Raw genomic sequence first — 18750 nt, 5'->3', positions numbered from 1 at the left:
CACTTAAGTATAATATCTGGGTACTTTTTACACCCCTGGTAGTTTGTAGTTTCTCTGAAAACGATATTGGAATACAAAAGCGCTTCCATTGATGTTTTTCTCAGATGTAGAACACAAGCAGAAGTGTATAAATAGAAAACAGAAGATTAATGCAATGGCAAAATGTTATTGCATTATTTTATTTATCTTCTAAGCAAATAATTATTCACAGTAGTAGTAGTAGTAGTAGTAGTAGTAGTAGTAGTAGTAGTAGTAGTAGTAGTAGTAGTAGTAGTAGTAGTAGTAGTAGTAGTAGTAGTAGTACTGTTTTTATTATTATTGTTTTCATTTGTATTGTTATTATCATGCTACTATTATTATTATTATTATTATTATTATTATTATTATTATTATTATTATTATTATTATTATTATTATTATTATTATTATTATTATTATTATTATTATTATTATTATTATTATTATTATTATTATTATTATTATTATTATTATTATTATTATTATTATTATTATTATTAAGTAATAGTGTTCTATTTGAATTGTTATTGCAATACAAATCTGCTGTTTCTCTCTCTGTCTCTCTCGCTTCCTTTTCTGGCTCTCTCTCTGTCACTCTCTCCATCTATCTATGTCTCTCTCTATCTGCCTTTATGTCTCTTGTTATGCTAGTACAGTAGAAATACAGTACTTCTCGCTGGAATAGAATTAGCAGAAGGTGAAATGTTTCCTAGGGTCATGAATATTACTTGTTATTCTCGCCACACTCACCGGCTCCCCGACGAATCACACAATCATCTTGACACATTTTTTGTATTTGTTTACAGAGGACCTTATTAGCATGCACTCCTGGGTAAAAAGCTGTCGTTTTGACTCAGGTCTGCCTTCCCCTGTGAGAAAACCCCACGTCTTAAATGAGCTATAAAAAGAACATTTAACCCTTGAGGTGTTTGACTGTCCCCTGTACGTGTCAAAATAAAGTGGGAAATGGTAATATTGTGGCCCTTTTGTTGTCCTCGCGCTCTCTGGGAAAAGCAACCGGGGACGGTGGCCATGTCACCACCTGTCAGAACTGGCGGTGGGTGGGGTAGGGGGGGATGGGGTATTGCACATGCTCAGTGGAATCTGTGTGATGTGGAGGAGGTGGGTATTCCCCTGAGAGGGGCTCCAGTCAAAGACGCATTCCCCCATCTGCCAAACCGCTCCCGATGTTGGGAGATAAAGAGCCAAAGCTGCATCTATCCCCACAAGACCGCTCCATCATCCTACTACTGAATTACCATGTATTCCAAGAGCAAGGGGCTTTAATAGATGGCAGAGACATGTCAGGAAGCGAGGTGTGGCACAACAGTAGTATGATTTTTACTTGGACAACACCACCTCTTAAAACAGCAAATACATTTGCAACCCTATAAAAGCCATACAGAAAGGCAGTGGAGAAAAGGGTGGTGGTCCTGTCAAATCAACCGCGGAGAGCAGCGCGTTGCAGGTCTCCCGCCTACCGGCTATATGACATGACCACAAAACGCTTCATCGATATTATCATCCTCCATAGATGCTGAAGATAACATGGAAGGATACGATCAAGAATGAGGAGGTACTGAGAAGAGCGGGTATGCAAGGAGGACAGCTGCTGGAGAGGTTGAAAAAGAGAAAGATGGAGTTGTGCGAGCACGTGCTGAGAGGATCCAGCGGGGAGACGTTCAAGAAGGTGGTGATGGGGAATGTGGATGGAAAGAGAGGAAGTGGAAGACCAAGAAGAGGCTGGCTAGACGACGACTGTGATTGAAGCGGAGTGAGAGGCGAAGAAGTGGGGACAGAATGGGTTGGAGAATTATAGGCAACCTTCGTAACGAAGAAGAAGCCCCAAATATCTCAGATAAACTGGAACTGGAGGTGATGATCAGAAGCTGCTGTTGTTTCTGATGCTGTCCTGCTGTCCATGGTCCTGATGCTGTCCATGGACCTGATGCTGTCCATGGTCCTGATGCTGTCCATGGACCTGATGCTGTCCATGGTCCTGATGCTGTCCATGGTCCTGATGCTGTCCATGGTCCTGATGATGTCCTGGTCCTGATGATGTCCATGGTTCTGATGCTGTCCATGGTCCTGATGATGTCCTGGTCCTGATGCTGTCCATGGTCCTGATGCTGTCCATGGTCCTGATGCTGTCCATGGTCCTGATGCTGTCCATGGTCCTGATGATGTCCTGGTCCTGATGATGTCCTGGTCCTGATGATGTCCATGGTTCTGATGCTGTCCATGGTGATGCAATAGGTTTGGCGCTCAGCTCTTTGTCATTCTCTCCCCAATTAGTTTCTTGGCAAGAAACACTGCTTTTATCTCCTTCATACATTGTAGGCTTGTTTCAACACTTAATTAGTTATTAAGTAATTAGTAATTAGTTACTTTCCACCCTTGCATTAAACATGTAGCATATTTATATTCGTATTATTATTAATTATTATTCTTATTATTCTTATTATTAATAATAATAATAATAATAATAATAATAATAATAATAATAATAATAATAATAATAATAATAATAATAATAATAATAATAATAATAATAATAATAATAATAATAATAATAATAATAATAATAATAATAATAATAATAATAATAATAATAATAATAATAATAATAATAATAATAATAATAATAATAATAATAATAATAATAATAATAATAATAATAATAATAATAATAATAATAATAATAATAATAATAATAATAATAATAATAATAATAATAATAATAATAATAATAATAATAATAATAATAATAATAATAATAATAATAATAATAATAATAATAATAAACAAAAAATTGTGTGGTCAGCTGTTGTTCTATCACACCTTTCATGCAACAACTGATGGCTGGACGGGCAATATTCCCATGGGTTGGTGGTACTGGGACAGTTGCCTGGGGCAGCGCTTCACTTGGCCTATAATCCCTGCAGAACTAAACTGGCCTATTTAAGACAATGTATTAAAACCTACAAAAAATATCCACACACGTACGTACACACCATGTGTATAGCTTATGTAGCTACATCCATCGTTCTAAATCTGCACTTTACGATTTGACATGGACGTACATTTTGAGACTCCAGGCAACGGTTTCAGATGCTCTGCAAATAACCACTTCACACCACTGGAATTTCCCCTGCAACATTCTAGAACGCTTTCGTCCTGTTGCAAATCTGTGATCGGAACTGGCCTTTAGGAGATACCCCCAATAAAAATCACGAAATAACATTTTGCCATTACATTAATCTTGTGTTTGCTGTGTGTCTGGTCCCGTTCCTTATCTCAGAAAAAACACTTAACATCATTGGAACCGCTTTTGTGTTCCATTACTGTTTTCAGGGAAACGTATCTCAACCCTCATGCCTACTTTCCCTGATATCACTCCTCTTAAATAGAATTAGAGAGAGAGAAGGGGGGGGGTTGAAAGATGGGGCTCTTTCTATCAGGTGAAAAATCGGTAGGAAACACACACACACACACACACACACACACACACACACACACACACACACACACACACACACACACACACACACACACACACACACACACACACACACATACACACACATACACACACAATCACTCTCGCAGCTGATGAGATATGGTGTGCTAAAATGGGATATGAAGGAAAGGGGAAGAGTAAAAGGAACCAGTTTCCAGGTAATGAGAATATTGAAACAGAATTTAGAGTGGACATGCCTGCTAGCCTGCTGCAGATATCCACCCTGAAAACAGAATTCAGTTAAAGGGGCATTCCACTGAAATTTACTTTTGAGTTGTAATTCTTCTTTTATTTATATAGATTTGAGTTTCAAGCTCCCAACGAAAGGAAAGTACAATCCTATAACTTACAAATACGAATTCCACACTTAAAGTAATGTCCTTAAAGTCAAAAGGGTGTTGACTTTCTCTCTCGGAGGCTTCAATTGTCATTTGTAAAGCTCCTTTTTTTCCCTCAATTGATAAGAAACGTTGTCCAAAAGCTAAAACCCAGAGAACCGAGGCATGCTTTAGTAAAGTGAAGAGCAAAAACAAGGGCCTGTATTTATCAGGTATCTCAAAGTGCTGATCTGACACCAGATTGGCTCATAATAATCCACAGTGAAGTGTATACAGTAATGTGACCTGAACACTGATCCTAGATTCAACATAAAAGTCAATGCAAAAGACTAGTTACAAATATATAGATAACTCTTCTTTTTACAGCGTGGAAACTATAGTGGACACACATACTGTAAGAGCTTGTTCCATAACCATCTACACTAGTATATCAACCATCATTTGTCTTTTGATGGCCATCAAAAGAACACTAGCTGACACTTTTATAGCGCAGGAAGAGACTCGCTTATGCTCACAAATCAACACTAAGCTGTCTAAGATTTGATCAATAATGTATGTGCTTATATTCTGTCCGAGCATAGAGTCCCACCTTAAAGCGAGAGCAACACCAATCGCCAATGCATTAGTGGAGCCGCGCCGATGTTTACACTGCACCCGCGGCCCGCATATTCCCTTCCACAAACTGTTCCACGGAACCATGAATAATGCATACGGTGTGTAACTTATGACAAATATGCGAGTTATTATCACATTGGAGCTGTGCGCACAATGCTGATAACCTTTAGGGCCATTTAGTGTGAGTGCATCTCAACTCGTTGAATTTAGGGAAGGCAGGAATTGAACAGGATTTTTGTGTCAAATGTCAGAAGAGACCTTCTGCAGAAGCGTTGCTTGACTAAAGACCTATCCACAATTATCCTATTCTGTGAAGTTTCCATGGCAGGCGCTGTCAGAACGCCTTGGTCCGGCTCTGGAAACAAAAGCTGAAATATGACAGGCTATCAGAGCGCAGAGAAAGAGAGAAAGAGAGAGAGAGAGAGAGAGAGAGAGATATAGAGAGAGAGAGAGAGAGAGAGAGAGAGAGAGCGAGAGAGAGAGAGAGAGAGAGAGAGAGAGAGAGAGAGAGAGAGAGAGAGAGAGAGAGAGATAAACAGATTAACAGAAAAAGAGGGAGAGACAGGCAGACTCAGAGATACACACATAGAGATTAGGGTGACCAGGTCAAAATGGTTCAGTCGCAGGACAGCAGCACTGCTTTTGCGGGACAATGCGGGACACGTACCGAAAAAATAAATAAAAATGTATTTAATTTTTTTTTATTGCTAATTAAAATTAAATAAATGTATTTATTATTTAAATGCCTATATATCATATTCGACGCAGACGGTAGGCTATATATAGCTCATTTTGTTATTAATCTTATTAAACTCACCTCCGGTTTTGGGGATATTAGCCTCCGGATTCTATTGCCCCCTTCCCTCTGGACAGTGTCCCCGGCGATACTCCCCGTGTATTCTGTTATTATAACAAACCGACCCTCTGATTGATATAGTTCTCAATAATAGTCGGGCCAGACTTGCTGAACAACTATATGTGACGTCCCCCTCTCCTCCATGTGTGACATGTGTGATGGTGAAGCTCCTGTCATTGGCAGATCCTGCATTCTACCTTTTGGGGATCATCTGAAACGGTGTTCTGCGAAATTCTACTACCTGCTGGCACGCATGGCGCCAGCATATAACACCCCTATACATTATGTAATTATATTACCGGTACATTAACACTTTCAGTGCCCATCACGTCATATGACGTTTTATCAGCCCAATGCCTGAATGCCTACGACGTGTATTAGCGTTTTATTTTTTATTAGTGATCTGATTTCATATTTCATCAACCGAGTCTGTACAACCGTTGGTACAGCAGCTCCTCCAGCAGCTCAGAATGGAAAAAAGCGCCCCCTATCGTCTATCCCTGAGTAACTGCATCTTACTATGGGATCAGTCGATATGTAGAGGCGGAGCCAGCTGGCTCCCTGAGCTGGCAAGCTGTATGCTCAACATGGAAGTCATCGCGGGACGGGAATCAGCCTGGAATATATATTCACAGTAGCCAATCGATAGTAGACAGTAGTGATCGATTTTTGGAATGGCGATCAGGAATTGGAATGATCTTTTTGGAGAACATCTGATCTGAGGTAAGGAATCTATTTTACCAGTCTTGGGATAATCAGAGTTGTATTCGCTGAGATATCAACGTGTCCCCTATGTGTGTGTGTGTGTGCGCGATCGCTGATGAGGAACTCAGATAATACATTTTTAGCTCGCAGCCCCAGCGTGCATACCAGAGGCGGATTTAGGATTGTAGGAGATCCGGGGCTTAGCCCAGATAGGTGCCCGCAATAGCGGGCACGGATTTTTTTTTACTTCGACACCACCATTTTTTACTTATACCACCACCTTGAAAGTGTTAATATGCGTCTTTGTTTACGGTTTGATTATCACTGATACAAAATGAAATAGTTAGTAAAATAGAATAAAATAATGCAATAGTGCATTGCAATAAAATAGTTATCATCGTATTTTTTCGGGAGGCCGGTAAGGAGTGCATTACAGTAGTCGAGTCGGCTTGAGATAAAGGCATGGATCTGGTTTTCAGCGTCCTTTTGATTTATAAATGGCCGTACTTTAGCTATGTTTCTAAGGTGGAAGAATTATGTTTTTGTCTTAAGACTTAACTCACTCAAATACAGTTAGCAGCTGGATAGACTACAGATGGAAATGAGCTTCTGCTAAATCTGGTGCAAACATATTTTCATGTAACAATGATGAATTGTCCAAAAAAAATGATATTTTTTTTTCTTTTTTTTTAATAGATTCAGGGCTTTTCAGAAAACATTCGGGGCTTGAGCCCAAGTAGCCACCCCCTAGCCCCGCCCCTGGTGCATACGTACACATATACTATCGATAATCTAGCGTTTATTTGAATACGATTCATAAATAGGCAGAAAAATGACAACGTTTTTGTGTATTCTAGAATATTCCAGTAAACGTCTTTTATCATGGAATATTTTTATTTTCCTTGAAAACGAGGGCTTTTAAAAATGCTATAAAACGAAAATGAACCGATAAAAAAACAATCCGCTTCGACAATGTTGACTGGAAAACCAGTCATTGATAAGCGACGGGCAGATTAGACACATAGCCATAATTTAAAACATAGATTAGGCGTTATTAACGCTAACATTGAAGTGGATGGTGGGCATTCAAGCACTAAATCGTGCGCCCCCTGCTGGCACTGAAAGTGTTAAATACAATTCAATAAATAATTCATAGTTGAGAGGGTTTTCCAGCTCGGGACCGGCCCATTAGTGTGTATGCGATACAGCAAATGGAACACAGCTGTAGTATAAAAAAGTAATGAGTTATAACAAATAATACATGAATAATTATATCAAGCAACAAGTAATGTGGCTTGGGAAAGGCTTAGTTTGACATGGTGGAGGACAGCATCCTACTATATAAATAAATCATTTGAAATACCATAGGGCATCAGCGCCACCAGCCATGTTCTGGTTTAAATTTTTCTGGTTGTCTTTCTTCCCCAAAAAATCTGGTAGAATTCTGCCACTCTATAGCTTTCATCGGACAGTGACCATTGTCATCCTTAGAAAGTTAAGTTCTCAAAATTCAAATCATACTAGTGTGATCGGACACCCAAAATAAGTCCTATTCTATTCTAGAAATCCGTTTGACTGCTGAAGTAGCAGGTGCATTTTGAGAATGCATCATCAGCCATTGTGGTTAAAGGAAGTTCCCTTGATAACAAAATTTAATAAATACACATAAAAAAAAAAGAATAAAAAAAAAACAATAGCAAGGAAACAGTTATACCTTGAGAAAGAACCAATTGGTTGAGCTTGACGTGGTAGAGGACGGAGCGGAGTCTCCAGTGTTGGACCAGAGGATATCCGGACACCTCGCTGTAGTTCACCATGCCTAGAGGACACAGAAAATGAAGCCTTATCAGCATTATATTATATTTCTTAAAATATGATATATCTTTAATTTCTTTTGTATCTACATTTTCTCCCCATTTTTAAATTTTTCTCCCATCCCAATTTCGTATTATCCAATTCTTCCCTCCCCTGTCTCAAACGTTGTTAGACCATGCCTCCCACTGGTTGGCTGCAATGTGGACGAAGCCTTGCATCATGTGTCCCCTCCGGTACACGAGGAGGCAGCCGTCGCATCTTTTCACCTGCACAGCGCGATCTCTCAGTGGCGAGGAGTAGCACGTGGGAGGCTCACGCTGCCCCCGATACTTTCCTGATTCTGCTGTACAGGCGCACCGACCGACCTGTAGGAGTCGCTGTCCACAACGTCCGATCCCCACCCACCGGCTTTCCCACCCCCTAATACTGCCAAAAACGGATTCCCTGGAAATTATTTGTTTGGCTGTGGTGCTCCTACCCTCCCACCACCTTTGCCCTACAAAGAAGCATCCTCTATAAGAGCAATGTTGGTTCACTTTGTTTCAAAGGATAATTTTGGGGGATTTGCATCAAAATGATAAACACTATTCAAGCATTTGTAACTAGTTATTGTAGAGGACATTTCTTTATTCTCAAAACTACCCTGTGGAGCTTTAACTAGATCAAAGGATATTCTGACACTTCCCCATAATTCATGATACCTTGAGAACAGATCATAAATACATACAGATTATTATGATAATTAATATTAATGACACAGTAGAGATAAACAAAGTATCCTAGCCCTTGATCAAAGGACATCGAGTCACATCACTGTTCACCACACAGTACCTGGAAATCACAGAGAGAATAACTATATTTATATCATATTTAATTAAAAGGATGTGGGATATGTGTGTTATAAAGAAGATCTCCAGTGCTAGATCAAAGGATAGCCAGATACTTCATATTATATACATACATAGTAATGAATGTGAGTACAGGTTTACTGTTTATCATTAGACCAAGAATAATGACACACAGTGTCATAGATGCGAAGCATTCTCACATAGATTGAGGTCTTAAACAAAGTGACATGCCTCTGAGCCGCCATTAGGGGCAGAGCGGCTAACAGTGAGTGAGTGCGTACCAGTGCGGGTCTATGAGGTGCTTTGCATCTAAGAATACAAACACAGCTGTTAAAATAGAGGACACACTACTTGTGTAAATCTGCATTACAAAGAGGAGGGAAAGGGAAATCGAGTGGGGCACGGTTTAGATTGGAATGGAGAGAAAACACCCGTAAAGCAATACATGCAACCTCAAACGAATACAATGTGTCTGGATTGTGAGATAATTCACAAATGACCACTTGCAAAAGGTGATCATTTGAAAATAATTCTAATTATTCACAAAAATGCTGAAATATGTTTTAAATGGTAAATGGCTGCTTTTTTATATAGCGCTTGGCAAGTTACTTTACAAAAGTAACTAGTTACAGTTACTAGTTATTTCTTCCAAAAAGTTACTAAATTAAATTACTCAGTTACAAATTATGAAAGTAACTAGTTACTTCAGAAAGTAACTATTGCGTTACTTTCAAGTATTTTTTTTACATAAACAACGTACACAAATCTAAACTATTTGAACACTATGCCGTCCGTCCACGAGTATATACGTGTTTCGATTCCATGCGTTGTGGACCAGAGCCACGTATATACTCGTGGCAAGTTGTTATTGTTTTATTCCATATTTATAACGCTATTAACGTCCGCTATCGAGATCCATTACCTACCCACATATTTGATTTTCGAAACATGCACTACCGGCCATATCCGCTTAGGGGCGCCATCGCTCCACTGCAGTATCATTAAGGGGATTTAAAAAATATATTATTTTACAGTCCTGTGGGCGGATCATAGAGCCTCGATTCCAAACGAAGACCCTCCATCTTTGATCCCTTTACCGAACGTATTTTTCAACCTGGAATAATGGGATTTATGATTAGCCAATGTACATATCGATCTACCAGAATCCGATGACTAATGAAGAAATGCTGCCGGCGATCACATGGCCTGACGGTAGGATACTATTACCCCAAATTACAGCTGGATTGGACATTGTTTTAAAACCTAACGTGATAGACCACTGACATTGGCTACCTGAACGCACACTCTATTGCTAATCAATAATACTAATCGGCGTTCCCCGCCGCCCCCATTTCATCCATAGATGCTCTGTAATAGTCCGGATGCTACGCAGTTTGTTTTATTTCATTCGTATATATACAGCAGAAATGGCGTTTGATATAACGGCGCCAAGGTTTAGCCTATTTTCTAGCTTCCTGAAAAAAAGAAGAGACGAAAAGCGCGATAAACCTTATATTCACGACGCTATAAAATGACAACCAACCGATGGATTTTTATTTTCTTTAAGCCATTATGAAGGCACGGTTTATGCACTCAAGTGACAATGAGAATGGACAGATAGCAATACTATAAATGATATATATAGCTCTTAGAAAGTACATCGGTTTGTAAACAATCCTCTGTCCTCTGAGGCATAAATCGCCGTGGGCCTCCAATCAAATGCCATGTATGTAGATATTATAATTACTATGTTTATATAGTGGATCATACAAACACAATAGATGTTTTGGAACTTTTGATATGTATTGCCCCTCAACAGGCCACAACTGGGCAACATTAAATTATGCTTGTTAAGCAATATACCAAAAATAAATAACAAATATATACACTCTTTGGGCGGCTAGGTGGTGCAGTGGGCAAGGCGCTCACCACCAATGCAGGAGACGCTGGGTTCATACTAATACAATTGGCAGTATTAGGGGGTGGGAAGCTGATGGGTGGGGATCGGACGTTGTGGACAGCGACTCCTACAGGTCGGTTGGTGCGCCTGCGCAGCAGAATCAGGAAGCGACGGGGGCGGCGTGCCTTCCAAACGCAGACCCCCGCCGCTGAAAGATCGCGCTGTGCAGGTGAAAAGATGCGACTGCTGCTTCCTCCAGTACCGGAGGGGACACGTGATGTAAGGCTTAGTCCACATTGCAGCCGGCTTGTGGGAGGCATGGCCTAACAGCGTTCGAGACAGGGGAGGGTAGAATTGGACGATACGAAATTGGAGAAAAATAGAAAATGGGAGAAAAAGTAGATAAAAAAAAAAATATATATATACACTATTTGTAGTGCAAATAAAACAAAAAACAGATGTGTCGTGTGTCTCTCACTCTCTTTCTGTATCTCTCTAGTTCTCTCTCTCTCTCTCTCTCTCTGAGCACGTGAAGACTGTGCCATTAAACCAGGAAGTGCAGCACTATGTTGATAAGGCTGTCAGCAGTGCACTACTGTAGTGCCCTGCGCTGCAACACAACAAACACAAGACTAGACACAAGAGCGAACAAAAAACGCTTATGGACCCGTCTCTTGTTGACTGACTCGCTTGTGTTGTTTGTTGGATTCCTTTTGGGTTATTTGGGCTCGCAAAACAAACTATCAAAACATACACGGACCCACAGACCGTGGCCTCTCGTTGACTGACTCGCTTGTGTTGTTCCTTGGATTCCTTTTGGATTATTTGTAGGGATGCTCGATATTGGCTTTTTTACCGATACCGATATTCCGATATTGTCCAACTCTTAATTTCCGATACCGATATCAACCGATACCGATATATGCAGGGTTTCCCACCCCAAAAAACTGAATAATTTCAGGTAACTAATAATTTCACTGGATATATATATAACAAATATTGTTATTGTTTTTTTCTTTTTTTAAACCGATACAGATATTTTCCGATATCACATTTTACTGCTGATATCGGCCGATAATATCGGTCGGCCGATAATATCGGACATCCCTAATTATTTGGGCTCGCCAAACAAACGATCAAAACGTACACGGACCCGTGGACCGCAGTCTCTCGTTGACTGACTCGCTTGTGTTGTCGTTGTGTGTCCGACGATGCATGCTTTCAAACACCCGCCCAACTCTACCTCTGATTGGCTTACCATGACATTTTACTCAACCTCAGCCAATCGTCAGCATTGTATACGCTTGTCTCGGACACTGCCCACTAACCAAGGAAGAACAGTATTGCCTCCCGGCGCAGAGATCTAGTTGGTCTGATGAAAAGAACTGCTTCAATCATAGTACTGCGCCGCATTTTTTCGCAGTAACGATAACGGCGTTATTAAGATTGGAAGAGTAATCCGTTAGATGACTCGTTACTGAAAAAAGTAACGCCGTTAGTAACGCCGTTATTTATAACAGCGTTATTCCCATCACTGCCGCTTATATCCAAAGCGCTTTACAATTTGTTACTCACATTTTACCCATTCACTCACACATTCACTCACACATTCACACACCGACGGCGGAGGCAACCATGCAAGGTGCCAACCTGCTCATCGGGAGCAATTAGAGTTAATATCTTGCTCAAGGACACATCGACACGCTGCCCGGGAGGAGCGGAAATCAAACCGGGAACCTCCGGATTGCCAGACGACTGCCCCTGTCGCCCCATTTTTTACTTTCATCATGCTTTCCTAAATATTTTGCTGCTCCCTTTTCATCTTTTTGTGTGTTTTTGTGTCAAGAAATAATACAATATTTAAGAATAAGGTTTAAATAAGGTTTAAATAAAGGTATTTCGATTAATTCACTAATTTCTTAAAACCACAGTAGGCTAAGTAGGTCAAACAGGCCAAATGGCTTAGCACCAGAAACACTGCAGAACATAAATTGTAGGCTGATAGAGATGATGTCTTCATAGTTTCCACTGGGCGTCTTAATGTTAACGCTCCAAAAACACAACTTTGGTAAATCGGAGACAAAGATTTCAGCACCATGGAGAGTGCAGTGCACCACATCCTTTCGAATCTCGCTCTTCACGAGATCCACGCTGCATTCATTTATGTGGTCTGTTCACACACAGGTCATGATGGAGAGCATTTGTGACATGGATGCTGAGGAAGAAGCACACAAGATGGATATCCTGCAGCAGCATCATCCCCATCATCTCCACCACCTCCCTTTGAAGCCGCACAGCGCACCTTCAGCTGTACTCACTAGCGTGCAATGACACAACTTGCAGTAGACAGTGACTCTCTGTCCCAGTGAGATAAATCCATGTATTAAATTGAATGCTAGAATGAATGATAGTCTAGATTAGCAGAAGGGGGATAAATCATATCCCAACCGGTAGAGACATGACAGGCAGAGGTACCGAACCCCCCCCCCCCCCCCCAGCAAATCACACCCTGACTAATACTACTACTGCTGCTATTACTACAACTACTTTTCTCCAAATGTGTTGTATTGATTGGTTGGTAAGACATTCCATTAATTTCAAAACGTCTCGCAGGGAATGCCACATGCAACAGAGGAGGCGTGGGTTATGGTAGCAAAACTCTCCACAGTCTCCGCCCACTCTCTGATTATTGGAGAATTTTCTCTATGGCCGTAGCCCTTGGCGAAAATGACAACGATCTACAATCAAGTTTCTCTACTGTTCACTAGTTTTACCATATTTAAATTACTGTGCTGAAGTCTGGGGAAACAATTATAAGTCTACACTACAACCACTTTTTATACTCCAAAAAAGGACCATAAGGATAGTTCACATTGCAGGTTATCGTGATCACACAAACATATTATTTTTAAAGTAAAAAACATTCAAGTTAAATGATCTTGTGGAATTTAAAACGGCACAATTAATGTATAAAGCAAAAAGTCATGCACATTCAAGAACTGTTCTTTGATAGGGAGGGGGGTTATAATCTGAGGGGAGAACTCAATTTCAAAGTGCTAAATGTACGCACTACCATGAGAAGACACTGCATCTCGACATGTGGAGTGAAACTGTGGAACAGGCTAAATGTGGTGCTAAAGCAATGTCCAAACATGAGACAATTCAAACTGATGTATAAGAAAATTAAGGTACAGGGATGAGGAAGGGACTTGATATTCACGGGTGTTTACATTTTATTTTATTTCTTTCATGTTTTACATATATCGTTTTTTTTTGCATATATATATACTATATATATATTTTTTTTTTTTATGTTTTAAAATAGTACACTCATTTAAGTAGTGGAAAAGGGGTAGGATTAAATAAGTGTATACTTCTTCCTACTCCTTTTTGAACATGTAGATTGAGTTGTGTTTTGATTTTGTTATTGTTTGTTTGTATTCATTGCATGTTCGAAATAAAGATTTCAAATCAAATCAAGTTTACTTGTATAGCCTGTTATCACAAGCAATGTCCCAATGGGCTTCACAGGACCAACACTGTGATGGAAACAACACCCCCTGACCTCAATCATCATGGTAATTTTACTATTCAACATAGAAACCAGCATGTCTCAGAGAACAAAAATAAGTTGCATATATTTATTTTGTAATTGTTGAAACCAGGAAATGTTCATGCAAATCTGTAGTTTAAAATGCAGATGAAACCCTAGTAACAAATTGTCATTGTTCATTTATTATTGAACATAATAGTTTAAAGCTATAATGTCTAAGACTTTTCTGTTGGAATTTTGCTCCAAAACATCCAGGATCCTGTATACAGTAGTATGTGTCCTAACCTGCACACACTGACTCTTTACTGCTGCGGTCAGGCAAGCGATACCGGAGTCTCATGGCAAGCACAGAGAGACTCAGAAGGAGCTTCTATCCTCAGGCCATCAGAATGCTCAATGAACAATGATTGCTCAATGAACAATGGGTCTCATTCCCGAAAAAATTTCAAAGATATATTCTGGAAGACTTATCTTGGAACCACTGAGATATACTGTAATCTATGACAAGTACACTCTGAGTCCTGAACGTGCTGGAGATATGTGTTAAGTGGCTGAAACGGTCGCAGAAATTATATGATCTGATATCTGCTTGGAGAATGGCATTCTGTCGTAAACTCGAAAGCGCGTTCCCGTTCAGGTCATTTGCATACAAACCACGCCCCCGACAGTCCTTATAAAGCAACTGGTGACGCATCGGTCTGAAATGGAATGGCGGAAGTGCTTTGAGAGCCGCGTGATTACGAAACCTAGCGTCAGTCAGTGCCAATCAGAGAGTGTCTCCCAGAAATGCGGCTATGTTTCATAATCACGTTTGCGCCCATCAAAACTAGATTAGATTAATGTATTGGCATCATATACAGCTGGCGGTACACACCTGCCGCAGCGTGCGCGCACACACACACACCAGTGGCGGCTCGCCACTGGTGGCGCTATGGGCGCCGACCCACCTGTTAAATGAGAGAATAAGAAAGAAAACAAAATTTTGTTTTTTGTTTTATAGCCCTATAAATAATATAAACATGTTTAAAATGAATAATATTTACTCGTTTTAAGTATGTTTGTATTTCCAATGCACAATATAACGTTATTATCTAAATTAAAAAAACAGCGTTTTCATGGGCAGGAAGTGACGTTTTTTTTTATTTTTTCGTATTTCTCGCCGGGACAAGAAGCGATAGCGCTCTGACTGCGCGTCACAGTTTGATCGCTGTCTCCGTCACAGCCAATCAGTGCATACGGCGTTGTGCGTTGAAATATGACTATTATGTTGGAATCCGAGCGCTATTTGAAGCGGTCTAGGCAGCAAAAGTGAACTTCCGTGAAGAATTTCCATAGCCGCATTTCGCGGAGACGCTCTCTGATTGGCCGACGCGATGCCAGTTTTTTTCCATAGCCGCATTTCTCGCGCCAGGAGGAGGTATCTTATCACAGCAAGTCAGCAAGTTCAGTCTACTCGTCAACAACAGCAACTACACTACTACAGTTCACAATAGAGAAAAAGAAAAGACGCCTTCGGTTTATTCAAGGACTGAGTATTTTCATTTCGATTTATAGTTAGCTAAAGCTACCACCATGGAATTGGATAATTCTGTTAAATCCATCAAATCAACACCGTTTGAAAGACGGACAATGCAAGAAAAAAAAGACTTGAAACTACTTGGACCACACCAACCTGAGATCCGGATGGACATCAACACAGGCTGGATGGACAATGCCATGGAGTGGATATACTTTATCAACAAGCCAACAACAAGGTAGATTAGCGATCTTAACTCTAGTTTAATACATGATACGTTGTCTACTGATGCCGCCTAACGTTACAGCTACTGCTAGCTGTTAGCTCCGTTAGCTTAGCTGGCCACTTAGAAGTGCATGGAACGGAGTAATGTTAACGTTTAAACGTTATGTCGAGGTCATACAATACTACAGTCAACATAAGGTTAACGTTACCCCGTTTCCATGAAGTGTTTAAATAGCAGCAATCTTGTTGAAAATGTAACTACTAAAATGCTCTCTGATGCTGCTGATGCATAATGAATGAATGGTGAGTTGTTTAAAATGACAACATACATGTGTTAATTATTTGATTTGATTGATCCGAGAGACAGAGAGATCGTCTATGTTTGAATGAATGAGAACTTTATTAACAGATTGCAGAATGGGTACAATACAGTACGGCTCAATACACACAATTGTTAAGGGGATGCAGACCAGAGAAAGACGTTTGTCTTGTTTACATCAGGGTCCCAGATTTTCGATTCATATCGATAGTTTAATAGCTAGCCTTGGCTCGTTTAACAATATGCAAAATATGTGTACAGCCCTGTACTCATACTGAAGTTATTCTTGGTATATAATAGGTCTGATTGTGTAACGAATCGATTCCACGTCGCGCTGTGTGTGAGAGAGAGAAGGAGAGAGGGAGAGATCTGCCTGTGTTTGTAGACGGGCGAGTTTTGTTTCTAACTTTTCTATTTATATATTGTGTTTCAAGTTGTGAATTAGAGTCTAGACTATACTTTATTTGACTGGTTGTGTGTTGTTGTAGTAACAGCTGAGCGACTCGTTCATAAGAGCCGATTCATTGCCGTGAGCGTGAGTCGAATCACAAGTGTTGCGTGGTACTGTACTGTACTGTACAAAATATTTGGTATAGCGCCCCTAGTGGCGAAAACCGACCGGCCGCCACTGACACACACACACACACACGCGCGTGCGCAGTACTGAATATGAATGAATTAATGACATATTATATATATAGCCTACCGGCCGGCGGGCGTAGTGAATGAACGCAGTATGGCTTATTATTCCATAATTAAGCCTATATGCTACTGTTCATTCGTAGGCGCACACAAGACTTGTTATGGAATATTAATGCAGTCTATTTCCACCGATTAGCTTTAGTTCTTATTTATTTATCCACTGTCATTTCAGTGTTGGTGTATAGGCTATATAGTGTATTTCAATATACGTTTAATTGATTAATGATATATTCGAAGGAATGCAGGTTTATAGCTATATCAACCCCCCCCAATGTACAGTAAATGACCAAGTATGGTTTTGTCAATATTCCAATGTACAGTTTTGCTTGTACAGTGTAAGTCTATCCCCCACCCACCACCCAACCTCCTCCAACAGTTTCTACGTCAAATGTACTCTCTTTTCTGGACTCTTTTTGTATCACAAACAGTACTGTATTTGCAAATCTGGTATGTCATAAATGTATAGATGTAGCAGTACTGTCTATCTGTGTCGTGTGTGTCATATATGTTATGATGAATTGAAAATGGGGGACCCTGATGTAAACAAGACGAAATTCTTTCTCTGGTCTGCATCCCCTTATGTAATTGAGCTGTACTGTACTGTACCCATTCTGCAATCTGTTAATAAAGTTTTCAATCAATCAATCAATCAAACAAAGGTCTGTCCCATTGTATACCAATCAATGGGATACATTGCATGTTGACCTGCATTCTTTCAAATGTATATAATTAATCATTAAAACAGATGTGTAACAAATAAGAAATACAAATTCCACAGAAGGCATTAAATTATTATTATTTTCAATCATTTCACAATAATTGCATAATTGTGTTTGAATATCTGAGTAATTAAAGTAATTATACATTTGTCCAAAATAGCTGGTTCAGATATGGTTAATCCAGCTGCCCTGTGATCAGATGAATCCATATTATTTATTTTTCCGACATCAAATTCTTATCGTACAAATATTGTCATATTTATTTGAATTATGATTAAGTAATTAATTCCAAGGAGGCCTGTAGCGTTAACATGAAGGAATCACTATGAGAACACAGTCTGTCAAGTTATAATAACATTTTAAATTAGTCAATCAATCATGAGATTTGATCGTGGGCTGAGAGCATATTTAAGTGTGATCTGCTCTCAAATAAGATCTCAGGAAAATTTGAGGTCTCCCACTCCCAGCCCTAATATGTCTTAAATAGGCAGAAATCTGGCTAAGACGAAATATTTTGTCGTAACTTCGTTCGAGAATGAGACCCAATGATTGCTCAATGAACAATGATGGAACATTGAACAATAACAAGCCATCAACACACCCACATCACACACACACTCACTTTAAATAAACAACAAACTGTAGCACCCACTTTACCACACTTTACACTTTTACACTTCACACTTTATATTTATATTACTAGTAAGAGAATTGCACATCTCTTCCTTATTCCTTATTGCACCTCACCACCACAAGGTGGCACCACAAGCTAAACTATACCTCACCATTTTTGTACCAGATGTACATACTGTATATAGAGGTATACTGAAGAATTGTTGTTTACACTTGTGTTTACTTGACTTCTTGACTTTCTATTTTTTTACTTATTATACTTATTTATACTATCTTATTATTATCTAGCACACTCTCAGGAGCGAAACAGAAAGAAACATTTCATGCAAAGTATTCTGTATTTCTGTATGACAAATAATAAATAAACTTGAAACTTGAACTTGACCAGTATAGCAGCAGTGCAGAGATATTCCATTGTAAAGTTTCACTAACCAAAGACATAAGCTCAAAAGGACTGTGTAGATTCAA

General features: G+C 39.6%; 1 protein-coding gene across 1 annotated transcript in view; it reads right to left on the bottom strand.

Annotated features, from left to right (window-relative positions):
- The window catches only part of astn1 (astrotactin 1), a gene marked incomplete at both ends in the record, with an annotated part of 1409859 nt that overhangs the window by 563024 nt on the left and 828085 nt on the right, over window positions 1-18750 (bottom strand). Inside the window, one exon of the mRNA XM_084327731.1 lies at window positions 7767-7871. Within this exon, the coding sequence (XP_084183857.1) occupies window positions 7767-7871 (105 nt within the window). The remainder of the gene's footprint in view (window positions 1-7766; window positions 7872-18750) is intronic.

The sequence above is a fragment of the Notolepis coatsorum genome, assembly GCF_963971535.1.
Source record: "Notolepis coatsorum genome assembly, chromosome: 13".
NCBI classification, from domain to species: Eukaryota; Metazoa; Chordata; class Actinopteri; order Aulopiformes; family Paralepididae; genus Notolepis; species Notolepis coatsorum.
This window is presented reverse-complemented; position numbering and strand designations above follow the sequence as displayed.